The sequence below is a fragment of the Cucurbita pepo genome, chromosome LG20 (assembly GCF_002806865.2).
Source record: "Cucurbita pepo subsp. pepo cultivar mu-cu-16 chromosome LG20, ASM280686v2, whole genome shotgun sequence".
Lineage (NCBI taxonomy): Eukaryota > Viridiplantae > Streptophyta > Magnoliopsida > Cucurbitales > Cucurbitaceae > Cucurbita > Cucurbita pepo.
The window spans coordinates 7,760,672-7,787,102 of record NC_036657.1 but is presented as its reverse complement, the minus strand read 5'-3'; the positions used below and the strand labels follow the sequence as shown (position 1 = coordinate 7,787,102).

The following is a 26,431-nucleotide window of genomic DNA, read 5'->3' as shown; positions in this document are numbered from 1 at the left end:
CTAATAATTGATATATGAATTATCTATCGCATTACTCAGTCCAAATTTTATAATTAACAAATTAGACTTCAAACACAAAACAAATCCACAAATTCAAGCTTAACAATATGGTCAGGCTTAACCACCCGAACACAATGAACTAAACCATCAATGTTCAGATTCCTGAAGTTCAGAATAAATAAGAACTTGCTGCTGCACCTTTTAAACCTTTTTTTCAAAAAAAATTCAGAATCCGAGATAATTCTTGAACACCAGCATAAACATGCATCGACGAAGAACATAGAGCGGTAAGAACTCAAGGATAAGTTAGCCAAACCCAAAATATAACACGTTCGGGTGGCACCAGCAAGATCCAACAAAGGTAAGGCAATTCATTTTGTGGCAGAGTGCTCCACTCCGCCGCAGTCTCATGAACTGAACTTTGCAGCATCCCCTCTTGTTAGCTGATGAGTGAATGGAAATACACCGACTGATCGAAAAACTCGGCAGTAAACGAAAAATCCAAAGTTCTTGCTAGAAAATGAAACCTCCCCCTACAAAATCCAACCTTACATATAACATTCACAACAGAGCAGTGATGGCAATAATAGTAAATATGGCATGAGATAAGATAGTGCTTACAGAAGATGTCATTACCACCCACAACCATACACTGTTTTACATTCTATCTTCTCTCCTCCGAGGGGCACAGGTGATGATTTCATCCACTCTAAGAATCATCTCAGCTGCCTCCGTTGCAGAAAGCAATATGGCTTGCTTGACTTTGAATGATTCTGAAATGCCAAGTTCTGCCATATCTCCAACCTGTCATATATGATAATCACAGTAGGGGTTAGAGAGAGAATTGTCGATATTATGAGACAAAATCAGAGGTAATGACGACAATCTATTGATAAATTTTAAGTAAGCAGCCCTATTGTAATGGCCCAAGCCCACAGCTAGATATTGTCATCTTTGTGTTTTCCACCCTTATAAAGAATGTTTTGTTTTCCTCAATCTCACAATCTCACAATCCACTACCCTTCAGAACCCAGCATTCTTGCTGACATTTGTTCCCTTCTCCAATCAATATGGGACCCTCCAACCCACTCTCCCCCTTCAGGGCCTAGTGTCCTTGCTGGCACACCGCCTCATGTCCACCCCTTTTGAGGCTTAGTCTCCTCATTGGCACACCGCCTCATGTCCACCCCTTTTGAGGCTTAGTCTCCTCATTGGCACATCGCCCGGTACCTGGCTTTGATACCCATTTGTAACGGCACAAGCCCACTGCTAGCAAATATTGTTCTTTTTGGGCTTGCCCTCAATGTTTTTTAAAAGGCGTCTGCTAGGGAGAGATTTCCACAATCTTGTAAAGAATGCTTCGTTCTCCTCCCCAACCGATATGAGATCTGATACCATTTGTAACGGCACAAGCCCATCGCTAGTAGATATTGTCTTTTTTGGGCTTCCCCTCAAGGTTTTTTTAAAACGCGTCTGCCTGCTAGGGAGAGGTTTCCACACCCTTATAAAGAATGTTTCATTCTCCTCCCCAACCAATGTGAGATCTCAAAATTTGTGTTACTAACGATCAATTAAATAACAGAACAAGCGAGAGGAATAAGAAAATCATGAAGGACTGCATCTTCCTGAATACGATGTGTACTTACTGCAACAGTTACTTTATAGCAATTGATCTATTATTATTCCTAAATTTAATAATATCTTCCTGAAAACTTACTGATCCAGATATGACATCGATCCCTGCATTGCAATCTTCCTTGTGATGCTCAGCCCGGAGCTGTGCAACCAAGTCAGCACTATCCAACCCAGCATTATCAGCAATGATTGTTGGAATAGCCTGTAAAGCCCGTGAAAACGCTTCAATAGCATGCGATTTCTTCCCAGGGGTCTTCCTAGCTAACTCATCCACTTTCTTTGACATAATCATCTCGGGCCATCCGCCTCCAAGAAGGACCCTGCTGTCATTGACCGTCTGAGACAATACACACAAGGCATCGTGCAGAGACCTTTCAGCCTCATCAAGGACGTGATGGCTGGCAAAGAACAAAAACGCGACATAGCACCATCAAAACATATAACATTGCAAATGAAACAGCTTCAAGACAAGAACGTAAATGTAAATATGACCACTAATAATCACCCTAAAATGAGAAATAAAATCTATCGGTTTTTTCAAAATACCTTGCACCCCTCAGCACAATTGTACAAGCCTGACCCATTCCCACACCTGAAAAATGGATCAGTTTGTCCTCGCCAATCATAATCTCCTCAATCAACTTGCAATATCCAAGTTTCACAGATTCGGGATTGTCAAAAGTTGAAGCAATTTCACCACCAGTTACTAAAGCCAGACGCTCTATGCCATCAAAATCAGCATGCTCAATGGCGAGTATTCCAGCATCTGCAAATAGTTCCTCTGGGAAATTGTAGATCAACTGCCTATTAACAAAGCAGTTGATTCCATGACCAATTATCTTCTTTACCTTCTCTCGCATTTTTTCCTTTTCAGCACCCTCGATCTCAGCAACTCTTGACATTGAATCAACACGAACTCGGGCACCATAAATCTTAACTTTGTCAGTGTCCATAGCAGTATTTGCCACTAAAATTTTGGCATTCTCTATGCGTTTCGGTTGGCCAATACCAATTTTCTTGTCAAGAATAAACCTGCTCAGAAAATACAATCTCGTATTTTAAACATCAATAACTTTCCAAAGAGGACAAAAAAATATTTCTAAATGTAGCAAGTATGCTTGTATAACAAGAGCATTTTTTCAGAAAAAACATTCCTGAATTGTGTCGATTTAAAAAATTAGATTACTTAATGAAATAGTTTTCGAATGATCCTCCAGGTTTCTTAAGAATTTGCAACACAAGATGCAACAAATATGCATTAGCTTCAAACTTGTTATGATACAAAAAACAAAAACCTACCCTTCATCTAAAAAGGAATCCTTCAATGATCCTCCAGGTTTCTTGATAATTTGAATCGACTCTAAGTTTGTGCTCCCCTGCAATTGTAACAAGGTAAAAATCAAATAGAACACACATCCAAAGGTGTGGAATATTAGACACACCAACACAACATGGAGACAGATACACATTATTTAAAATGTCCTTCCCTCTCTCTCGGACACACACATGAACATAGAATTTATTACGATGAGGAACAGTACCCATCAAATAGCAGCAATAAACATCATGATATTTCAACTTGCAATCAAACTTGTTCATACATAATTTTAACCCAAAGCCCAACATATAGATAAGAATGAGCATTCACCTTTAGCCTCATTACAGCATCTACTGCCAATTGAGCAAAATGTTCTTTGTCTTGTGATAGAATTTTGGAACAAAGAGTAGTCATTGCGATCTTCATCAAGTCTGATTTAAATTTCTCTGAAAAAGGGCAACCGCAACTTCCGATTACACAGTTTTAGTATCATAAAAGATCTGAAACTTATAGTCTCTGTGTAAAAAAATATATTTAACAGTCTCATGCAAGATAAGGAGAGGTTAAAATGATAGGAAGAAATGGGCATATTACCTAAATCTGCTTTATTATCCACCACTTTCCCTAGTAAAGCATTACGAGCACATTCTGCAGCCATTCTGTAACCTGAAAGTTTCAAATGAACCATGACAAGCTTTATCAACTTATACACATCAAAAAGGTAGAAAGTACCAGGAAAAAAAAAACAAAATATTCAATCTACTTTCCACAGAACGAAAAAGGGGAGAAAGAGAAAGGAGGTGATGTCCTGCATGCATACACACACACATAGAGACGAGACATAATCATTAGAGAGATATTCCATTAAGACAACATGATGCTGAGATTTTTGTACAATAGCATAACACGGGCATACAACACAATATTCAATCTTCAAAAGGGAAGGAGTTCCAAATTCAAACTTCATAAAAATAGAAATAAAAATGTGGACGGCAAAACCACCCTACTTTTTCCATTAGGGTCGGGAATACCCTATTTCTGCAAGTCCCCAGGGAAGATTTAATTGGGATTGATCATGGAACAGAGAAAAACAGAAAGAGTGGGTCAACTCATGCAACGAGGAGAAGAAAAAAGGAGAACAATGGTCCAGGCTTTAAGCTTAATATTTATGTCTTTTCATGCATCCAAAACTAGAATTGCTATTGAAAGATAAAGGCACCAATTACCATCCTACCGGGATCCCTACCTATACTAGAAAAACAAAATAACATGTTATCACCTTGCAAAACACGGCCACGGCATACAACTCATACTTGAATGTCTATATAGTAATGTAAATATTAAAATAGTAAGAAACAAACCTTCTATAATTGTCATTGGGTGAATCTTTGAAGCAACCAACTTTTCTGCTTCCTTTAAAAGTTCTCCAGCCAAAACAACAACTGAGGTTGTGCCGTCACCCACTTCATCATCTTGAACTTTTGAAATATCTTAACCTTGTAGTTAAAGATTCTCCATTTAAAGCCATAAAAAGGGCACAACTTCGTGTAAAATAAATGAAGCATCCATAAATAGAATTATACGACCTTGTGCAACTATAGTAGTGAAGAAATTTCTTCGAGTATAAACACGTTAAACACTAAAAAAAGGATACCGACAAGAACTTTGGCAGCCGGGTTATCGATATGGAGGGATTTTAAAATGGTGGCACCATCATTGGTGACAGTGACTTGCCGTCCTCTGCCAGTAGATTGGAGAATTTTATCCTGGAAGGTATTATATGCAGTCATGGAATAGTCTAAAGATAAGAAATAAAGACCACAAATTGTCACGTTGATGTCAGTTTATATTTCTTCCCCTGTAGGACTGAACGATTAGGGGTGGATTTATTTTGTGGTTTCTCAATCTCTACTCAAAGTAAAGGAGTGGAACTTACCATCCCCTTTGGTCCTAATGTTGTCTTAACCAAATCAGCAATCGCCATAGCGCCAATGAATGATGCCTATAAAAAATGATCAAAAGAAATTAAACATCAGAACGGGAAAAGGGTTTATGAAACAAAATTTGAAAAACTTACCATTCTAGCACGCTCTCCCTTCTCTTCGCTCGCTTCATCTTTCAGAAGTTTATCGACCTAAAAATTTCAAAATTCATGTAACCAGAAAAAGAACGATAACATACTCAATGAGAAATGAAAAGTAAGATCAAAATGTAGTCTCTAGGAAATAACTTACCGCCATGGAAATGATGAAAACTGAGACCTAGCTGTAGAATGAAGTACACTACTCAGTCAATTAAACGAAATCGAAATGGAATATATGCAGAGCCAATGAACAATGAGAAACAGATTTAAACAAAGACAACAAAACCCTAACCCTAAGGTCATTAAACCCTAAGATCTTACCGGATAAAATTGTTAGGAGAAAACTCAACAAACAACGAGTGATTTAAGTGTGGACCTCGACGAAAGAATACTTGCAGCAGAGATGGAGAAGATGAGTCGGGTGGGCCGGTGAAGATGCTTATGGCTCGCTACGGTGGCCTGGAAGGGAGAAAAATGGAGGACAGTGAAGAGGTGAGGGAAAGGTCACTGGACAGAACTAGGGCTTTTTATTGGCTTCTTTATTGTTTACTTACCTTGAGTAAGTGTGTATTTGAAATTATGATTTTTGTAATATTTAAAATTGAAAAATATGTGTTGTAATATTAAATTTTTATTTTTATTTTTTACGAAATATAGTTAAACATTTTAATTATATTGGAATCTCACCCTTTTAAAACGCGTTAATATGTAAAGCATGTACGGAGAAGTTTTCAAACCCTTATAACGAATGTTGTGTTCCTCTCTTCATTTGATGTGAGATTTTACAAATCACCTTATACTGTTTACCCAAGGCAACCGCTAATAGATATTGTCCGTTTCGGCTCGTTACGTATCACCGTTAACCTCACGATTTCTACACCTTTATAAAGAATGTTTGGTTCTCCTTTCCAACCTATGTGAGATCTCACATAAAGCGTGCTAAAAGAGGAGTCGGGACAGTGAACCTACAATATAATTGAATAAGAAAGGTTTCCAAATTACTACTCATTTAAGAGATCATACCTTCCTAGTTAGTTGTGAATACTCAGTTTACAACAAATCCATTCTTTTGCTGTTTTTACCAATAATCCATACACGAGCAATGACCGTCTCGAAAATGATGGAATCGATATCGATCTTGCACTAATATATCTCGGTTGTAAACTCTAGATATGAGCTTGGCGACTTCATGACAGTCTCCACAAATTCGAAGATTTTTCACAACTCGAATTGGTTGAGATGGAGCCAAACTAATAAGCCCGAACGCGATGGCTAACTTCTCGCTGTGAAGGCTCAAGGCATGTTCCTTGACATCGTCCTCTTCGATCAGCTGGAGAAGATGGGATTTGTTTGGTTCGTACCCAACTGATTTTAGTTTCGCTGCAATCTCGTCCAGCTTCGAGTAGATGTCCCGGGATAACGGGTGGGAATTATCGCCAACTAGAAACTCGTGGAAAATGCCGTTGACTTCTACCGAGCTACAACCTGGTTCCTTTTTCAGTTCAGAATCTCTCATTAGTTTCCTCAACTCAGAAACCTTATCCCATCTACCTGTTTTGGCATATACGTTTGATAAAAGTACAATAGCACCATGATTCCTAGGCTCCAACTTGAGCAATTGGTCACTAGCTAACTCTGCAAGCTCAACATTCGTATGGAGGCTGCAGGCACCAAGCAAAGCACCCCAAACCGAGGCGCTTGGAGTTGTAGGCATTTCATTGATCAACTCCATAGCTTCTTCAAGAAACCCAGCACGACCGAGAATATCAACCATACAAGCGTAGTGTTTCGTTCCCGGCACAACCCCATAAACTGGCTCCATTTCATGGAAAAGTGCTCGTCCCTCGTCGACTAATCCAGCATGGCTGCAGGCACACAGTAGATTCGTAAATGTCACATCGTTCGGCTTCACCTTAGCTTCCTGCATTTCGAAGAACAGTTCGATCGCCGCCTTCCCACGGCCGTGCATTCCCAAGCCAGCAATCATGGCACTCCAAACATACACATCTTTCTCCTCCACTGCATAGAACACCTCAAGAGCTTTCTCCAAAGCACCACATTTAGCATACATGTCTATAAGAGAAGTAATTAAATGACCGTTTAGATTTATCCCTTCCCTCTTTATGTACACATGAATCCACCCACCCAAATCAATTGCCCCCAATTGAGCACAGGCTGACAGAGAACTGACCAGAGTGACTTCATCGGGTTTGGCAATCTTACTAAGCTGCAGCTCATTAAAAGTGGCCAAAGCCTCCTTAGGCTTACCATTTCGTTCATAAGCAGATATGAGAGCATTCCAAGCAGCAATTTCTTTCACAGGCATTTCATCAAACACCTTCCGAGCAGCATTGAAATCGCCCATTTTCGCATACCCATCAAGCATGGTAGTCCAAGAGAAGACATCTCTTTCAGGCATTTCGTCGAACAGCTTCTCTGCATCGCCAATGCTTCCACATTTAGTATACATGTCGAGCATGGCGTTACACAGAGTTAAATCCACACTAATTTCTTTCCTTTCAATGTACGAACAAACCCACCTCCCAAACTCCAAATCCAACTTCTTCCCACAAGCAGATAAAACACCCACCATTGTTACAGAGTTGGGCATCACATTCGCCCCCTCCATTTTCAAGAACAACTCCAATGCATCTTCTGGAGAATTCCCCTGAGCAAAAGCCGAGATCATCGAATTCCAAGACACCACGTCTTTGCAAGAAATACCCTCAAACAATCGCTCAGCCATATTCAAATCCCCACACGCCCCATAGAATCGCACAAGCGAATTAAGAATATACTGATCCATACCAAGCGACAACTTAATCGCCATTCCATGAGCAGCTCTGCCGACCCGCGACGCTTTTAGCTCCGAAGCGGCCTTGATGACAAATGGGAAAGTGAAATTGTTGGGAAAATCGTCACATTCATCAAGCAAAGCCAGAAATATCACGAAACTCTGAAAAGGGTCGGGGCTGGAAGCGTAAGCTCGAATGAGGGTGTTCCAAGTGTAGAGATTTGGATGGGGAATTTGGTCGAACACATCACGGGCATACTCAAGAGTGGAGGAGGACTTAAGAGCAGAGGCTGCGATGAGCTTGCTGGCGGAGAAGGGGTCGAAGAAGAGGCCGGTACGAAGCATCTGAGCATGAACTTGCTTCAATTGCTTGCCACTTGAACATTGATCGATTGTTGAGAGAATTTGGTGGTTTCTGAAATGAAGATTGTTGTCTGCGATTGAGCGATTCGGGAGAGAAACCAATGGAGCGCTTAGAGCTTCCATAGCTCATTAACGAAACCAACGAGCCACTTTTGCACTCGAGTCGTTTATAATTCTCTAAGAAACATAAACATTAATAAACAACCCGATAATATATTATTTCATTTTAATAATTGTCGCAAGACATATTGGGTTTGGAATAAAATCTTGGGTTTTTTATTTTTTATTTTTTTATGCTCAAATTAATTAATTTTAATTAATAACACGTCTACTTTTAATTATTAACAATAACACACCTAACATTATTATATATTTTTTATATTATATTATTATGTTAAAAAAAATATATACATAACATAAATTTTGAAAATTTCTTTTAATTTTATTATTTTTATTATTTACTCTTCGTCTTATTTTTTAGATATATTTTTATTATATTGTGATAAAATAATTGTGAGTGTTCAACTGGTAGTCTATTGTCTTTGCAAGCTTTCTACAAGCTTCTAATTTTATTTTTCTCCATCTTATTATTTTTATTAATTGTGAGTGCTCAACTTGTAAATCTACTATTTTAGAGAGTTGCAGTGTATTATTTGAAATTTTCAATATTTATAACGGTTTAATCCTATGTGGTGAAAATGATTGAATTTACTCTTGAACTCGTAAAAAAAACGTTATAGCGATTGTGCTTTGATCCGAGGAAAGTGTCAATAAAATTTTTTTATTCAGATTAAAGAGACGCTTCGAGAATGGAATATGTGGAGTTTGATTGAACCACTCTAAAACTACCGTGTTATATCTTCTCATTTTTTTTCTATTTAATTTTTTTTTTATGCATGTTATAAGTTTTTCATATAAAAAATATGGTTTTGAATTGAATTACTTTTATTACTTAGTTGTATTAATTATTATTTAATATAATATAATATATATATATATATATTAACTCACATTTATTTTATAAGTTTAGTTCGGAAATTTATAGATTTGTATTATATGGTCGAGTATAATATTTTTTAGTATTTAATAAATTATTAAAATTTAAATTTTATATCAATAATTATTTGACATATTAAAAAAATTAAATTTAAATGTTATATTAAAGATATAATAGACAGAAATTTGGCATTTAATCTCACGTTAAATGGAGAAAGAACGATTCTCTAGGCATCATGGTATTCTGGGGATCCAAACAAATAAAAAATAAAATAAAATAAAAATAAATAATAAATAATAAATAAGTGGGCCCTTAACTAAGCCCGCGAAACCACAGTCCCATATATATTCATGCAACGATCCCTTCTCCGTCATTGCATCTCCCATTAGGGTTTCCTTTTCCGGCGAAATCGTAAGAATCCTCTCTGAGAATCTCTCCCCCGTCTTCCGCCATGGTTGTCAAGCCCACCAGAGCTCAAAAGAAGACGCAGTACGACAAGAAACTCTGCCGCCTCCTGGAAGAGTACTCACATGTCCTCATCGTCGGCGCCGACAATGTTGGCTCCAATCAGCTTCAGAGTATTCGCAAGGGTCTTCGAGGCGATTCCATTATTCTCATGGGTAAGAACACTATGATGAAACGCTCCATCAGAATCCATTCTGAAAAGACTGGTAATTCCGCCGTCATGAACCTCCTCCCCCAACTTGTGGTACGGATTCCAATCTCTCTAACTCGATTTTGATTTTGATTTTGATTTTGTCTCTTGTTGATTTCAACGAGCTTTCTTCGATCGATGTTTAGGGAAACGTGGGTTTGATCTTCACTAAAGGCGATTTGAAGGAAGTGAAGGAAGAGGTCGCTAAGTACAAGGTATTGTGTTTGGATTTTATTTTATCTCATTTCCACTTTCTGCTCTGTGCTGTGATTTCCATGCCGGCTTTTGACCATACACTGCCTAATGCTAGATTTGTAGTTTCCTTAAAAGTTATGTGGCCTATTCCGAGCTATTATTGTTCTCATAGAGAGTTATCGACATAAATAGAATGTAGTGGTAATTAGTTCCCGATGGTAACTTTATAATGGTTTTTTTATAGAACTGAATTGATCATTGAGAAATGCAGAAGACTAGGATGAAACTGTATAATAGTCTAATGAAATTGCATAGCCCATCCGTTCTGAAGGTCTAATGAAATTGCATATCAAATGTAATATGCCTTCAGTCCACGGTTCTGCTAAGTTTGGTTGTGTTGGAATGTTTGCAAGCAGTTTGTTCTATCAAATTTGTTCTTTAGAGCTCCAATATGGCGGCAACCTTCAATAATTTCTCCGCGTAATTGCCATATTTGTACAAGTTTTATATATGGTATGCATTTATGGAAACAGGTGGGAGCCCCAGCCCGTGTTGGCCTTATTGCACCGATTGACGTGATTGTTCCTCCAGGAAACACTGGACTCGATCCTTCCCAGACATCTTTCTTTCAGGTTTCTTATGAACTAGTACCTCCAATTTTAAACCGTTCAATTTGGAAAAGGGTCTAAACATAAAAGTTGAATGATCTAAGGTGCTGAACATCCCAACAAAGATTAACAAAGGCACAGTGGAAATTATCACTCCTGTGGAGCTAATCAAAAAAGGAGACAAAGTCGGTTCATCCGAGGCTGCGCTCCTCTCTAAGCTTGGGATTAGACCCTTCTCTTACGGTCTAATTGTTGTCTCTGTCTATGACAATGGCTCTGTTTTCGACCCAGAGGTGCTTGATCTTACAGAGGAAGATCTTCTTGAGAAATTCCTTTCTGGGGTTTCCATGGTTGCCTCTTTGTCTCTCGCTGTGTCTTTCCCAACTCTTGCAGCTGCTCCCCACATGCTCATCAATGCATATAAGAATCTTCTCGCTGTTGCTGTCGCCACTGAATATTCATTCCCCCAGGCTGATGAAGTCAAAGAATTCTTGAAGGTTCGTAAGCCTTCAGCTTTCTTAAACTCCTCAATATATCAAATACGTAAATGCTTAGATATAGTTCTATTTAGATTCAGTTTTGGTTTGATAAAGTTTTATTTTGATCTTTTTAATTACCATTATCCGTTCCTACTAACCTTTTCAAATGTCATATTTTGAGTGGGATCCACTTACCTTAGGCATTTTAGCAGGATTCCTTTATTCATTAGATGCAGTAGAAATGAACTAGAAATAAAATGGTATATGACTTATTTGGTATGGTGGTGGAAAAATGGTAGGATCCAAGCAAGTTTGCAGCTGCAGCAGCTCCTGCTGCAGGCGACGAGTCTGGAGGCGCTTCAGCAGCTGCTGCCCCCGCTGAGGAAGAAAAGGCGGCAGAACCAGAGGAGGAGTCCGACGGGGATATGATCATGGGCCTGTTTGATTGAGTGCATTCACAATCGACGGACCCATGAACAGTTAAGAAAATTGTTTTAACCCATCTAGTTTTATGTTTTTTGATTTCATATGCTCGGAGACATTTTCAGTTGGTTTGTGAAATTTGTGGTGAGGATTTGGTGGTTTTTATTTGTTCATCTTGAGCTTGAACCACACATTTTGTCATGATTGGTTGTTGAGTGGTTGCTCCTTTTTAACGTTAGTACTTTACTTTATTTGCTCTACTCAACTTGTCCATTTTTAAAACGTGTTGTGCTCAACCCTGTCCAAGTCTTTACGACCACAAAAATAGTTTATGCAAGCTCTTATATATATATATATATATAAAAATATTAAAAAGAAAAACATAATAATAATAATAATAATAAAACAAAAAAAAAAGAGATAAAATTGAAGCATGTGATGAATAGTTGATATGGTCTATTTTTCCTTTTTGTTCCCCACTTCTTCCTGGAGGAGAGATGGAAGTGGTAAAGAAGTATATTTAGTGTAATTCCTTTTACCACATTCTTGTTTCCTTTTATTAGGAAATCACCCACACATCAATNTTCTTGTTTCCTTTTATTAGGAAATCACCCACACATCAATTTAAATACATAATAATTTTCTTAATTACAATATTTCTAATTTCAACTCATTTCCCATATTATATCTCTAAATCTACATTATTATTTTTTTTTACTCTTTTTTATAGTTTACATCTTTATGACTTTATTTATTTATTGATTAAATACAATTTTAATTCAAAGTTATTTATTTATTTTTATTTATCTTATTTGTCCCCCACCACTTGCCCTTACAAAGGGCAATGCCTTTCCATATTTATATGCTTAGTTTTCAAATTTTTATTTTAATTTTGACAAAAAAAGAAAAAAAACAAAATTTAAAAAATTACGAAAAGGAAAATAATAAGACAATGTACTAAAAAAAAGACAATGTACTAAAAAACATGACGAGTAGGTAAAAAAAGAGGTATACGAATGACTTTTAGTTTGGTTTACCTTATACTCGATTGGAACAAAGTTCATAGAAAAGGGGAAGCGGATATTTGGAGAGGAAAAAAAATGATAGAAAGTTGTGAAATTAAGAGAAAGAGATAATGGCCTTGGCGTGGCATTGGTGTCTACAACTCATTGTCTCTCACCTCATTTTCTTCCTAATTTGCCCTTTTCCTCAATTTCTATTGCTCACTATAATTCCATTATTTTAAAATTAATAAATAATATTAAAATCATTTATTAAATTATCTTCCTAGGTTCTACCTTTGTCGGCTCTTACCATAAAAAAAAAAGTGGGTTCGGTGAAAAAGCATGTAAAAAGTCAACCTCAATATTTAGCTATAATCATAATAATTAGATATGTCCATTTTACCCCTCATACCTCCCGAGCTCGGATCTTTATATTCCCCGCCCACGTCTTATTTATTTATTTTTAAATTTTAACTATAATATTTAAATTAAAAACTATGTTTGAAATTTTTTTAATGGTAAAATATTGTAAATAATGCTTCGTTCTCCTCTTTAACGGATGTGAGATCAAATATTTTTTTTAAAAAATAATAAACGGATATATATATATTTTTTTTTTGTGAATACCCACCTCGATCAAAATAAATGAGCAATTTTGAGGGGAAGCCGCTCGTAGATATAGATTAGTTTTTTTGGTATGGCATTTAATTACCATATAACCAGCAAACGAGGTGTTTCTCTCTATATTTCCTCGTGAAAACGATGACTAAATCACTAAATAACCTCTCGATTTCTACTCGAGAAAAAATTACATCTTATTACCCCCATCGAGTAGTTAAAAGAGAAATTTGGGACAATTTTTTAGGGACAATTTGGACATTTGGCCACCTAAAATGTCACATTCTTAGTGTACTTTGTTGTAGTTATTGAGGTATAATGAAGCATTAAAACAAAACCCATTTCTTTAATTTCTTCTTTCTTCTTACCAAATATTCTTTACCATTTATTCGTCACTTTACATAAACTACTTGATTTAAAATATAGCATATTTTATATTAAAATAAGTACGACCTTATCTAAAGTTATATCGTAGTTTCCTTACCTAACAACAAAAAATTAACGATCGTAAAACACCGAAAAATATAATATATTTAATAAGTTAGGTAGAATTACGTCAATTGATAAATATATAATTTCTCCTATTAATTTATAAAAATATATATTTGATAATCCTTTTCAAATATTTAAATAATAAATCCAACTCGACCATAAAATTTTTAGGTTGAGTTTGTTCAGAGTTGTCTTAAAAAATAAATATAATCTAAAATTTCAAATGTTTCGATAATATTCTAATAACTTTATGTTTGTATTTTTTTTATGAAAACGGTTAGTAATTTATTTAAAAAAATATCCTTAAATTTTAAAATTTTTTATTAATACCTTTGAGTTTCTTTTAAAAAGTAAAAAAAAAAAATATATATATATATTATGTTTTAAAAATACCGATGAAGCTTTAAAAAAAAAAAATTATCGTCAATATATGAATGAAAATTGTTTATTAATATCTCATAAATTATCTCAAAAAAATTTAATATTACATTGAGTATTTTTTTAATAAAAAAAATGACATTTTCTAGATTTTTAAACAAATTAAATATATGTTTGAAGTTTTTTTTTTTTAAAGAATAGGAAAGTATTAATAAATTTTTTCAAATTTAAAAACTATATTTTAAAATCATTTTAAAAATTAAAGTGTATTTTTAAAAAATAAGGTATTAACGTATTTTTCTTGTTTTATATATATATATATTAAGAAAACATATTATTAATTTAGCATATAGTTTGGACATGCAAAAATGTCAGAAAAAGAAATAAAATATTTATTTTACATACTATTTTTGCCACCTGTTAAAATAAAAACGCAGACAAGGCGAAAATTAAGCAAGAGAATATGAGCCGTTGATTTGCTTATATTTCAAATCAGTTGTCAGTGTCACAGAGACTGCTACGCTGACAGGAACCGCCTCGCCCAACTTGCTTCTTCTTGACTTCTTCCCCTCTTTAATTTTGCACCGTTAGTTTCTTTTTTCCCTCCTTTTTTTTTATTTTATTTTTTAAAAATATATTTTACGTTAATTAAATACATCTAAACAAACCAAATCTAATACTTTGATTTTTGTCAATGTTTGATTAATCCACCACATCTAAATGGTGTGAAAGTTATCTTATTTATAATCAAATAAATTATAAGGATATGGAAGTAGTAATAAATGGAAATAACATGGAAAGATACCTAGTAATAAGGCAAATATTAGATATTTGCCTTATAATAAAATATCGAATATAATGTATATGGTAAACTATAATTTATTACTAAATATCCTTAACAATTTTGATTTTGATTTTGTTGGGGTTGATTTTGAGATTATTATTCATAAACATAATTAACTATTATAATCTTTATTTACGACGTGAATCAGAATTAAATCGGGATCGTTAATGGATCTTGACTTACCACAAAAGTGTAATACTTGGTTACTTACACATTGACGCTCGTGTTAGTGTTAGATTCCAAGTGCTATTATTGTGATGTCCCACATTTGTTGGGGAGGAGAACAAATCACCATTTATAAGGGTGTGGAAACCTTCTCCTATAAGACGCGTTTTAAAGCCTTGAGGGGAGCCCGAAAAGGAAAGCACATAGAGGACAATATCTACTAGCGGTGGGCCTGTGTCGTTACATGTGTTTCGGGTAACCAACTTGTTTTGGTTGATCTTGGTTGATCGCCTTATGACGATTCATATGTTGACGCGTGAGTCGTTGCATGTGTTTCGGGTAACCAACTAGGAATAACCACTTTAAGGATTGTAAGTGGAACCAACTTGTTTTGGTTGATCTTGGTTGATCGCCTTATGACGATTCATATGTTGACGCGTGAGTCGTTGCATGTGTTTCGGGTAACCAACTAGGAATAACCACTTTAAGGATTGTAAGTGGAACCAACTTGTTTTGGTTGATCTTGGTTGATCGCCTTATGACGATTCATATGTTGACGCGTGAGTCGTTGCATGTGTTTCGGGTAACCAACTAGGAATAACCACTTTAAGGATTGTAAGTGGAACCAACTTGTTTTGGTTGATCTTGGTTGATCGCCTTATGACGATTCATATGTTGACCCCCGCATGTCAGAATTTCTTGTTGTGTTCGTCAACATAATTCATATTAATGATGAATTTTTCCCGAAAATATATTCGAGGCTATTTTAAACATATTTTTCTATAATTTTTAATGAAAGATAACATTATATAGAANATATATATATATATATATATATATATATATATATATATATATATATATATATTGTTAGGATTAGATTTATAGTTCTCTAAAATAAATAAATCCCACTATTTGATTTTATAATTAATATCTAGTGGAAAAATAAAATAAATAAAAGTCAAATTTTTTATTTATAAAAAAATAATTAAAAAAATAGAACTTAGAGTTATTGGACATGGCCAACACGCCCAAGAAAATATACCCCTTTTTTTAAATATAGACTACATTTTACATTTAAATGTGTCGCACATGTTGTATTTCGCGCTTTATTTATTGCAAGGGGACCCACTTTTCGTATTATTATTATTATTATTTTTTAAAAAGATTTTATTCTTAACTTCATTCCCTACCTGTAGACAATGCATAATCTGTCCATATATTATAACTTTTTCGTATAAAAAATTAAAATAACGTGTCCTAACAAATGGTTATCCGTTTTGGCATGTTACGTATATCATTGGGCTCACAATTTTATAACCGTCTGTTAGTCCACCGCTACCAAATTTTTGTTTGCTTTGACCCGTTACAGATAGCCGTTAGCCTAAGGTTTTATAACTCATATGTTAGAGAGAGATTTTCACACCCTCGTAACGAACGTTTTGTTCCCTTTTTCAAACGATGTGGAATCTCACTCTCCTAGGGCCCAACGTTTTCTGACTTTGATACTATTTGTAATACCCCACAAGCCCACTACTAACAAATACTGTCCGTTTTGGTCAATTATATATTACCGTTAGCCTCACAGTTTTAAAACACGTATGTTAGAGAAAGGTTTCCACGGAATGTCTCATTCTCCTCACCAATAGACATGAAATCTCACATTTCTTTACAGGAATGTGACACCCGAATAAATGAGAGTCATATGCATGAACCGAGACCATAGACAATGATCATGAAAATATGATGGTACATTCTTAAAATATTTATGGTATTTTTGGTATTATTAAATATATATATATATATATATATATATATATATATATATATATATTAATTAACAAAACAAATAATGGTGACATGAATGGTAGATTCATATTTATTATGGACATTTAAATTCATCAGAAAAATACAAAGAAGGGAAATTAATTGAAGTTTATATTAGGAGTAAATAATATATTTGAAAATTTTGGTTTTTCTTGCTTAAAAATAATAATTACACGCCACGTCATTAATCGTTATTCACCCAGTTATGTAAAATAGAATTAAATATAATTTAAGCAAAGAATAAAAAAAGGAAATTAGTTGTATGGTAACTCTCTTATTAATGATATATATTAAAATAAGAGTGAAAATTAGATTTTTCTCTTAATTTTATAAAATTCCAAATCATGTAATTAGTATAAAAATATATTATTATTATTATTATTTATGGTTATCTTAGCTGTTATAATTTAATTTATAATTTTTAAATTTTTTAATTTTTTAGTTTAAACTCTTTCAAAATGTTTATTAAAGGTTGCCGTTAATTAGGCGGCGTTAGTTAGTCTACAAAAGGAGTCCATTTCTTTCTGCTACTGATAACGGTTAACGACGTCATTGGGACTGGACCCACAATTAAAGTATTAGTAGTTCATTATTAATTAACCCAACTCGTTTTATTACTCATTGTAAAGTGACCGTTTACCGCCTATTCCAGTTCCCACTTTATGTACGGCCTTGATATTTTAGAATTTGACGTTCTGAGATTTTAATTAATTGTTATTATTATTATTTTTTAATTTTCAACCGTCTAAATAATTACTGGCATATATAATGACGACTCCGATCCCGCGTTTCTTTGCTGATAAAGTGAAGCACGGAGCTTCTGGTTCTCTAAATCGCGTCCAGATTCTTTTTTTCTTTTTCTTTTTTTTTCTTCATTTCTTGTTTCTCTCTTGATTTGGAGAGATTTTGTTTTTGTTTAATCGGAACGTTTTCCGATGAACCGACAAATTCAAGTAAGTTTTGTATTTCTCAGAGGAATTTGATGAGAATGGATGAGTTTTCCGAGTTCTTGCGTTGGATCCAATTTTTCCATCGACTTTTGTGTGCTTTTAGTGATTCGATTTTCCTGGAAATTTGTTGAAATGATTGTTTTTCTGTCTTCCAATGAAGTTTCGTTTTGGATTCGTTTTGACTTACTGGTGTTTACTGCTTTTTGTTCGTTTGATTTGAATTTTCTTTCCTTTTTGCAGGTTTGAATGAATCGAAAGGGAGGAGGCCTTTTGGATTATCTTTTTAATCTGGATCTGAGTAGAAATTTTGCCGATTCGTGGAGGTGAAAATTCGCAGATATTCCAAGCTTTGATTCTCTTACGATTCTTCAAGTCTTTGCGGTTAAGCTTCAAATTTCGTCTTCTACCTGTTTCTGAATCCTCTGTTTGGCTTGTTTATCTCACTGCCTTTTCTGGAAGATTATGGAGGCTACGACTTGTTTCCATTGGTCGCAGCCGTTTATTCCTCATTGTCCTTCTTCTCCGCAGACGCTAGCCTCCACTGTACTATCTCCGTCGTCCTCCAAACGCCGGAACTATGTCGACGGAGGATCTCTCGTCGGGCGGTGTGTTCAAAGGTTGGAGCAATCGAATCTGTTCGGTTCTTCATCGACGAAGCTCCATCGGTCGCGGTCTTGCGAGATTTCGAAGCCGAAGAGCCGCAGTATGAAGAGAACTTGCAGCGCGAGTTTGGATGCGTTCTCGGACGAGGAATTTTCCAAGAAGATTCAGGAACTAACGCTCAGATTCCAATGTTCAGCTGACGAGAATGAAACTGGCGGTAGCAATAGCGCCTCCTGTGCGGAATCAGATTCAGTAATGGAATTTGTGGAGCCGTCGTGGCCGGAAACCGGTCACGAACGGCCGGATTGGCCGGGGCACGACGAGCTTTTCCCGGCGATGATTGAACGAAGGGCGAATAACTTCGATCTTCCGGTTTCGCTCAGAATGTTAAAGAAGAAGTTACAATGGCGAGAGGAAATCAGAGAATCGGCGGGATCTTCTCAATGCTCCGTCAAAAAGGCCTTCTCCTCCGTTGTATTCATGATTCGCGAACTTCATTGCTACACTCTGCGCCTGCGGGAGATTCTGTACTTTGAAGATCTACAGAGCATTCTCGTTCGTGTCCAGAAAGAGACTCACGCTTCGTTCGTTTGGTTATTTCAGCAAGTTTTCTCTCAAACTCCAGCATTAATGGTCTCCATTATGATCCTTTTGGCCAATTTCACCGTCTACTCCATAGGGAACAACGAAGCTTTTGCGTATACTTCGCCGCCTCCAACCGCCATGGTTTCCGTCGTTGAATCACACGACCAACACCACTCCAAGTTCGATTCATCCACCATCAGTACATTCTCTGTGTCCTCATCCAGTGGAAAAACAACATCGATCGGCGGAAACAATGGCGGTGGAGGGAAAGTACGGCCGACCGCCGGCGGAGTCGACGATGACGGACAGTTCGATCAGTCCGATCAATACCGAACAATCCTCCCGGACAACGCCTCTCAGGTTTCTTCATTTGGAACGGCGAAGGAGGCAGAGTCGGTCTCGAACATTGAAGATGAGGAGGAGGCTAGTTTGTGGAATTCGGTAGTTGAAGAAGCTTCGAAGATGCGCCAATGGCGAGACGAAGTTCTGGATCGAGATGCGATGCGGAATCTGATGTCGCCGGTGATGGCGAATATAGAAACGGATTATTACACAGAGTATTTAAGAACAGAGCTTCTTTATCAAACCAGTCTTTTTCAAGATCCTAACAATCCTCTCCTCCTTACGAACTACGCCCAGTTTCTGAACCTCGTCGCCCATGATTATGACAGGTCCAATTTCTCTTCCCCCTTCCCTTTGCGTTCTATTTTCCTTCAATCTAATTGCTTCTCCGGTCGAAACAAATCTGGTTAAATTTGTTCAAGCTTCTTTTCTATTTTTGGATTTAAAGAATTGTATTTGCTTTTCAACTACAGTTTTCATGTTGATTATGATGAAAATATTTGATTTCTTGATCAAATTTTAAAAAATAAAAATTAATTTCAAGGAAGTTCAGAATCGCGAGAGTTTAATCTGAATAAGAATCTTCAAAACGAAATTGCGAATCATCGTTTTCATGAAAAAAAGAAAAAAAAACTTCCCGATTGCAACATTTGTGGCGGTGGTTCAAGTTCTAGATAACAAAAATCGCTCGCTCTTGCCACGATCTTTTTCTCCCGACCGCACGCGCTCCCCTTTACGAAATAAGAAACAAAAGAAAAATCAGAGATTCTCTGGGGGTCCACTATGAGCATGCAATTTTCTTTTCGTTTTTAGAGATATATTTAGGATTCAATTTTGTGGGAATTGAAATTACATAAAACAAGAAAGATTCAATGCAATATATTGTCGCTTATTGAATGATGTTTTTTATTTGCAGAGCCGAGGAGTACTTCAAGCGGGCGGTGGCGGTGGAGCCACCGGAGGCGGAAGCGTTCGACAAATACGCCGCTTTCTTGTGGCAGGTGAGGAACGACTTGTGGGCAGCCGAGGAGACTTTCTTGGAGGCTATGTCCGCCGATCCAGGCAACTCTTACTACGCTGCCAACTACGCCCATTTTCTATGGAACACCGGCGGTGACGACACGTGTTTCCCCCTCGACTCCCCAGAAGCCTGATGAGAATTCCTTCGCCTATCAGTCTCCGACGGCAACGGCGGCGGTGGTGGACAACGGCCACGTTGTTATGGAAGGAATTAGTGGGATGGGCGGTGGATTTGGGCGGTCGGCATTGAAAGAGTAGAAATCTTGAGTTCTTTATTGGCTGGTAGCATGCATCTTCACGTGGCTATGGTATGTTACAATGTATATTTAATTTTTCGTTCTTGGTCTTTGTTAATACATAACCTTTTTTTTTTTTNAAAATGAAATAAAATTGTAGAGGAGATTTGAAATTTGATAGTCTATATGAAATCGATTATCCTTTCAAAGATTCAAAAGTGATTGAATTGAGAAAATGTTAAATATTTACAATTTTTAGTACAATAATAAATTTGTGTTATTTAAATAAGAACCAAAATAACTTTTGTAAATCTAATAAGATCTGGACATGTATTAAAAAATGAAAAAGAATGCCCCAAAATCTTATAACATGCATGAAATAAAAAAATTGGAATCTAAACTATTATTCTTTTTGCTTTTGATTAAAGCTTATTAGATACGGTATGTGACAAAATATTTACAAATTATGGATAATAAACTATATGAAATGATATTTTCTTTTAATAACTAAGGTAATATATATTTATAGGATAATTAAATGATAAAAGTAATTAGTTTCTTAGAAAATATTAGCATTTTAATTTCTAGAACAATCTATTTCTTAATGGTAGAGATGAGGCCAAGCTTAGGTAATGAATGCACAATTCATGGAACACTTGGTTCATATTCTTTAAAACTACTTGTCATTTATATATGAATTTGAGCCAAGTGCTGTGGTTTCTCTCTTCTCACTTTATTTGTCAATATCCAAACATTTCATTTGTTCATTACTTTGGTACAAAGAACCTTGGAGAACATATGAATACTCGGTTCGATTAGATTCTAAAATCGGTTCGGTTATGAATACTCGGTTCGGCTCTGTCATAAATCTTTCAATTTTGTGTTTAAGAGATTATAATATTTTTATTTTAAAAAAAAATATTAACCATTTTATTCTACAAAAAATCAACTTCATCAATAATATGTAACCATCCAAACATAAATGAAACTTAGATTTTCTTTAATGTGACCCGAATTCCGATGTCCAGTAACAAAATTTTAACTACATTTTTTTTCACATATTCTTTAAAGTTCAAACAAAGTGTTAGAAGATTGAATGCGGAAAGAGTTAAAAGAAAAAGACATCTGTTGGTTGTCCGAAGAACTGTTGCAGCTTCACTTTGTCTTCTCTTCTGAGTTAATAACACCGATAATTAAACAACGCTGTTCGGACCCAAATCCAACGGTGGCGATCTTATTTCGGTTGGCGGCCAAATCCGATGTACTGCAAACTTCTGCCATTTTTTGCCTCATTGGTCCTTTCATTTAAGTGAAGCTGAAGCTTGGTTTTAAGAGCATGGCACCCCACCAGATGTGGCTTTTAACAAATTGCTTTAAATGGGTATGCCTCTACATATGAATTCAATGCCTTTTGTCTCATTTCCGGTTTAAGACATGGTTATTTTGCTCCAGTCTCACATGGCTACTAGTTTCTGTCTTGGTTAGTCTCCGAATCTCATCTTACTGAGAGAGGTACTATTCTGATAGGATTTTGTAACGTCTCATGGCCCCAACATTCTAAAGAGTGAAAACTATCCTACAAATCAACAAGAGTCTTTTCAGCGTATTTTGTGTTATAATTAATCTAACTAAAAGACACTTAATCACTGTGTTCCTATAATTTAGCCACTAAAAACCCTGCACCGTGTTGATTATTGATTATAGGCGGTGAATTTCAATTTATATATATTAGTCTAATTATAAAAATCTACCGTCCGGATGGAAAAGAAAAAAAAAAAGAGTTTTATTTAACTAAAAAATGTGCCATATCCAGTTCCATTTAGATGAAATGGGGGCAACTAGCTTCTTTGATATGGGCCGTACCCGTGAATTTTAGGCTGCGCTTTAACTCAAAACTGGGCCGTATCCAGCTTCATGACCCATTGGGTACTTTTATATGGGCCGTGCGCATACATTACGGGATGGTCTTAACTCAAAACTGGGCCATATCCATCCTTACGTAAATGAAATTTGGGCCGTCATAGGTTTCAACTGTGGGCCGACATGGGCTTCCACTGTCGGCCGACATGGGATTCCAATATGGGTCAACTTGGGCTTCCACTGTGGGCTTATTTGGGCTTCTACTGTATGCCAACATGGGCTTCCACAATGGGCCGACATGGATTCCAACTGTGGGCCGACATGGACTTTTACTGTGGACCACCTTGGGCTTCCACTGTGGGCCGACCTGTGTTTCCACAGTGGCCCAACCTGGACTTCAACTGTGGGTCGACATGGGCTTCCACTGTGGGCCGAGATGGGCTTTCACTGTGGGCCGACAAGGGCTTCCACTGTGAGCAGACTTGGTCTTCCCTGTGGGCCGACATGGGCTTCTACTGTGGGCCCAAACGGGCTTTCAATGTGGGCCGACTGGGTCTTCCACCGTGGCTTACTTCGGCTTCCACGGTGGGTCTACATGGGCTTCCACTGTGGGGCGACTTGGGCTTCCACTGTGGGCCTATATGGGCTCCCCTGTGGGCCGACCTGGGCTTCCCCTGTGGGCCGAACTGGGCTTTCACTGTGGACCGACTTGGGGTTTCATTGTGGGCCGAGATGGGCTTCTACTGTGGGCCGAGACCGGCTTTCAATGTGGGCCGGCTAGGGCTCACTGTGGGCCGACCTGGGCTTCCACTGTGAGCCGACATGGGCTTCCACTGTGAGCCGACATGGGCTTCTACTGTGGGCCGACATGGGCTTCCAGTCTGGGCCGACCTGGGCTTCAACTGTGGGCCGACCTGGGCTTCCACAGTGGGCCGAAATGGGCTGACTGTGGGCGGACCTGGTGTTCCACTGTGGGCCTACATGGGCTTCCCCTTAAGGCCGACCTGGGGTTCTACAGTGGGCCGACATGGGCTTCCACAGGGCCGAAGTGGGCTTCAACAGTGGGCCGACTTAGGCTTCTACTGTGGGCCTAAATGGGCTCACTGTTGGCGACATGGGCTTCCACTGTGGGCCGACATGGGCTTCCAGTCTGGGCCGACCTGGGCTTCAACTGTGGGCCGACCTGGGGTTCCATTGTGGGCCTACATGGGCTTCCCCTTTGGGCCGACCTGGGGTTCCACAGTGGGCCGACATGGGCTTCCACAGGGCCGACATGGGCTTCCTCAGNCATGGGCTTCCACAGGGCCGACATGGGCTTCCACAGTGGGCCTAAATGGGCTCACTGTGGGCGACATGGGCTTCCACTGTGGGCCGACATGGGCTTCTAGTCTGGGCCGACCTGGGCTTCAACTGTGGGCCTACTTGGGCTTCCACAGTGGGTCTACATGGGCTTCCCCTTTGGGCCGACCTGGGGTTCCGCAGTGGGCCGACATGGGCTTCCACGAGGCCGACATGGGCTTCCACAGTGGGCCGACTTAGGCTGCTACTGTGGGCATAAATGGGCTCACTGTGGGAGACATGGGCTTCCACTGTGGGCGGACCTGGGCTTCCACTGTTGGCCGACTTGGGCTTCCACTGTGGGCGGAAATGGGCTGACACTGTGGGCCGACCTGGGTTTCCACTGTGGGCCGACCTGGGCTTCCGCTGTGGGCCGACCTGGGCTTCCACAGTGGGTCGACATGGTTTCCACTCTGGGCCTACATGGTCTTCCCCTGTGGGCCGACCTGGGCTTCCACAGTGGGCCGACTTGGGCTTCCAGCGTGGGCCGAAATGGGTTCATTGTGGGCGACATGGGCTTCCACTCTCGGCCGACCTTGGTTGACTGTGGGCGGACCTGAGCTTTCCACTGTGGGCCCACCTGGGTTTCCACTGTGGGCCTACATGGGTTTTCCCTGTGGGCCGACCTGGGCTTCTAGTGTGGGCCGACATGGGCTTCCACTCTGGGCCGATCAGGGCTTCCACTCTGGGCCTACATGGTCTTCCCCTGTGGGCCGACCTTTGCTTCCACAGTGGGCCGACTTGGGCTTCCAGCGTGGGCCGAAATGGGCTCATTGTGGGCGACATGGTCTTCCACTCTGGGCCGACCTGGGTTGACTGTGGGCGGACCTGAGCTTCCACTGTGGGCCCACCTGGGTTTCCACTGTGGGCCTAAATGAGTTTCCCCTGTGGGCCGACCTGGGCTTCCACTCTGGGCCTACATGGTCTTCCCCTGTGGGCCGACTTGTGCTTCCACAGTGGGCCGAAATGGGTTCACTGTGGGCGACATGGGCTTCAACTCTGGGCCGACCTTGGATGACTGTGGGCGGACCTGGGCTTCCACTGTGGGCCGACCTGGGTTTCCACTGTGGGCCTACATGGGCTTCTTCTGTGGGCCGACCTGGGCTTCCTCTGTGGCCCGACGTGGGCTTCCGCTATGGACCAAATTGGGTTTCCAGTATGGGCCTATTTGGGCTTCCACTATGGTGTCGATTTGGTTTTCGACTGTGGGCCGATTTGCGCTTCCACTGTGGGGCGAATTGGGCTTCCATCACGGGCCTATTTGGGCTGTTTCACTATTGGGCCGATTTGGACTGGGCTTCAACTCTATTCTGGGCCGTATCCAGTTTCATGTAGCTGAAATTCTGCCCTATCAGCACCTTTGATATGGGACGCAACCGTACATTATGGGCTGGGCTTTAACTCAAATTTGGCCTTTAATTATGATGTGTTAATTGAAAATTAAAATGATAAATCGAGTATCGTGATAGTTTAGACTATACCTAATTATTCGGACCGTGGGTAAAATAAAGACATATTTCATTTCATTTTTAATTTGTTTGTTAAAAAATTATATACATTCACTAAGCTAAAGAAGAGTATATTAGTGGGAGGGGCATTTAGGGGGCATATATAATTAATTTCCTTCATGTTCTCCTAAATTTTCTCCCTATATTAAATATATAATTAATATTTTCAATAACTTAAAACCCCCCATCATTTCCTCTTTTATTTTCCCTACTTTAATTTTCTCTCAGTAATTTCCTCAAATTTCATATTGATAGAAGGAAAACCCAAGATTACCCTTGCCAGTTCGCTGCAAAAAGTAAATCCACACAAGGACAAAACAGTCAATTCACGATAATTTGGCGCCAAATTCGTCTCCCATTCATAGCGGGAAGAAAAAAATGGTCATTTTTATAAAGCAAAATTAGGACAAATAATAGTAAAATTAAATAAAAATAATTAATGGGTTATGATTATAACCAGCCCACTAATCCCTCTCCCTTAACTCTTAATTTTTTGTTGGCCAAAAAAGAGGAAGCTCAGGAGTTACACTAACTATAAATCTCAGCCGTTGGATCATCCACAAGATCAACGGCTGTAAAGCTGCATGTCTCATGACAAAAACCCCTCCACTCTCTTCTCCATTGTCTCGCCATCTTCATTCCTTTCTCTCTCTCTCTCTCTCTCTCCCCATAAACATATTTCAGGCGAAACATGCAGAGCAACGCGCCGCCGTCGGGTCCGCCACTAGCCGCCATAGATCGATTTCTCTACAGCCACAACGTGAACGGAAATTGCTTTGAGAATGGGTTGATGGGAGGAGGGTTGTCGCCGGAAAGTTGCGGCGGCGAGTGGTTTGAAATGGACGGGAGGCTGCGCGTGGAGGAAGCATTGCGATTAGAATTAGAATTAGAATTAGAATTAGAAGAAGAAGAACTCGAAGATTCAGAAATGTACGGATGGGGAAGAAGAAACGAAGGAAAGGCGATGATTACACCAAATCATGAACGCAAAATTTGTTCCAAACTCAAGAAATCAAAGAAGCCTTCTTCTGCAATTCTCATTAAAGGACAGTGGACTGAAGAAGAAGACAGGTGATCTTCCTTACCATTTCTTTCTAATATAATATATATA

The 26,431-nt window shown here is 38.3% G+C and overlaps 5 protein-coding genes across 7 annotated transcripts in view; 3 read left to right on the top strand and 2 right to left on the bottom strand.

The window, feature by feature from the left end:
- Positions 1 to 67: 67 nt before the first annotated feature.
- Positions 68 to 5,572, bottom strand: LOC111783082 (T-complex protein 1 subunit beta-like). 2 transcript variants are annotated; one of them, XM_023663961.1, is made up of 13 exons: positions 5,358 to 5,572; positions 5,188 to 5,218; positions 5,031 to 5,087; positions 4,890 to 4,955; positions 4,608 to 4,719; positions 4,315 to 4,443; positions 3,548 to 3,619; positions 3,284 to 3,399; positions 2,935 to 3,011; positions 2,182 to 2,667; positions 1,718 to 2,033; positions 622 to 804; positions 68 to 533 (listed from the first exon to the last, which is right to left on the bottom strand). In XM_023663961.1, exons 2-12 carry the CDS (start codon positions 5,191 to 5,193, stop codon positions 658 to 660), a joined length of 1,584 nt encoding a protein of 527 aa, XP_023519729.1. In that variant the 5' UTR covers positions 5,194 to 5,218; positions 5,358 to 5,572; the 3' UTR covers positions 68 to 533; positions 622 to 657. The 2 variants fall into 2 exon arrangements, with proteins under 2 accessions (XP_023519729.1, XP_023519730.1); XM_023663962.1 differs by having other exon boundaries at positions 5,413 to 5,572.
- Positions 5,573 to 5,996: 424 nt separating this feature from the next.
- LOC111782634 (pentatricopeptide repeat-containing protein At2g29760, chloroplastic) lies at positions 5,997 to 8,341 on the bottom strand. The gene has a single exon (XM_023663416.1). The coding sequence runs from the start codon at positions 8,314 to 8,316 to the stop codon at positions 6,115 to 6,117; it is 2,202 nt and encodes a 733-aa protein (XP_023519184.1). The 5' UTR covers positions 8,317 to 8,341; the 3' UTR covers positions 5,997 to 6,114.
- Positions 8,342 to 9,593: 1,252 nt separating this feature from the next.
- On the top strand, positions 9,594 to 11,783 carry LOC111783364 (60S acidic ribosomal protein P0-like). Its single transcript, XM_023664292.1, has 5 exons — positions 9,594 to 9,899; positions 9,992 to 10,060; positions 10,574 to 10,672; positions 10,753 to 11,145; positions 11,427 to 11,783. Exons 1-5 carry the CDS (start codon positions 9,642 to 9,644, stop codon positions 11,574 to 11,576), a joined length of 969 nt encoding a protein of 322 aa, XP_023520060.1. The 5' UTR covers positions 9,594 to 9,641; the 3' UTR covers positions 11,577 to 11,783.
- Positions 11,784 to 17,669: 5,886 nt separating this feature from the next.
- On the top strand, positions 17,670 to 20,751 carry LOC111783056. Of its 2 annotated transcripts, XM_023663932.1 has the most exons (4): positions 17,670 to 17,831; positions 18,069 to 18,151; positions 18,357 to 19,687; positions 20,275 to 20,751. In XM_023663932.1, the coding sequence occupies exons 3-4, from the start codon at positions 18,534 to 18,536 to the stop codon at positions 20,510 to 20,512; spliced, it is 1,392 nt and encodes a 463-aa protein (XP_023519700.1). In that variant the 5' UTR covers positions 17,670 to 17,831; positions 18,069 to 18,151; positions 18,357 to 18,533; the 3' UTR covers positions 20,513 to 20,751. The 2 variants fall into 2 exon arrangements, with proteins under 2 accessions (XP_023519700.1, XP_023519699.1); XM_023663931.1 differs by having other exon boundaries at positions 18,069 to 19,687.
- Positions 20,752 to 26,270: 5,519 nt separating this feature from the next.
- Positions 26,271 to 26,431, top strand: part of LOC111783665 (transcription factor MYB64-like) — a 1,945-nt gene continuing 1,784 nt past the window's right edge. Inside the window, exon 1 of the mRNA XM_023664581.1 lies at positions 26,271 to 26,391. Within this exon, the coding sequence (XP_023520349.1) occupies positions 26,285 to 26,391 (107 nt within the window). The 5' untranslated portion in view covers positions 26,271 to 26,284. The remainder of the gene's footprint in view (positions 26,392 to 26,431) is intronic.

Coding starts and splice junctions, on each gene's coding strand:
- LOC111783082 (XM_023663961.1), bottom strand. Junction 4,444..4,607: donor GGCTGCCAAAGTTCTTGTCG/GTATCCTTTTTT, acceptor TACAAGGTTAAG/ATATTTCAAAAGTTCAAGAT. Junction 3,620..4,314: donor CCCAATGACAATTATAGAAG/GTTTGTTTCTTA, acceptor TGAAACTTTCAG/GTTACAGAATGGCTGCAGAA.
- LOC111782634 (XM_023663416.1), bottom strand. CDS start 8,316: ATGGAAGCTCTAAGCGCTCCATTGGTTTCTCTCCCGAATCGCTCAATC.
- LOC111783364 (XM_023664292.1), top strand. CDS start 9,642: ATGGTTGTCAAGCCCACCAGAGCTCAAAAGAAGACGCAGTACGACAAG. Junction 9,900..9,991: donor ACCTCCTCCCCCAACTTGTG/GTACGGATTCCA, acceptor ATCGATGTTTAG/GGAAACGTGGGTTTGATCTT. Junction 10,061..10,573: donor AAGAGGTCGCTAAGTACAAG/GTATTGTGTTTG, acceptor TTATGGAAACAG/GTGGGAGCCCCAGCCCGTGT.
- LOC111783056 (XM_023663931.1), top strand. CDS start 18,291: ATGGAGGCTACGACTTGTTTCCATTGGTCGCAGCCGTTTATTCCTCAT. Junction 19,688..20,274: donor GTCGCCCATGATTATGACAG/GTCCAATTTCTC, acceptor TTTTATTTGCAG/AGCCGAGGAGTACTTCAAGC.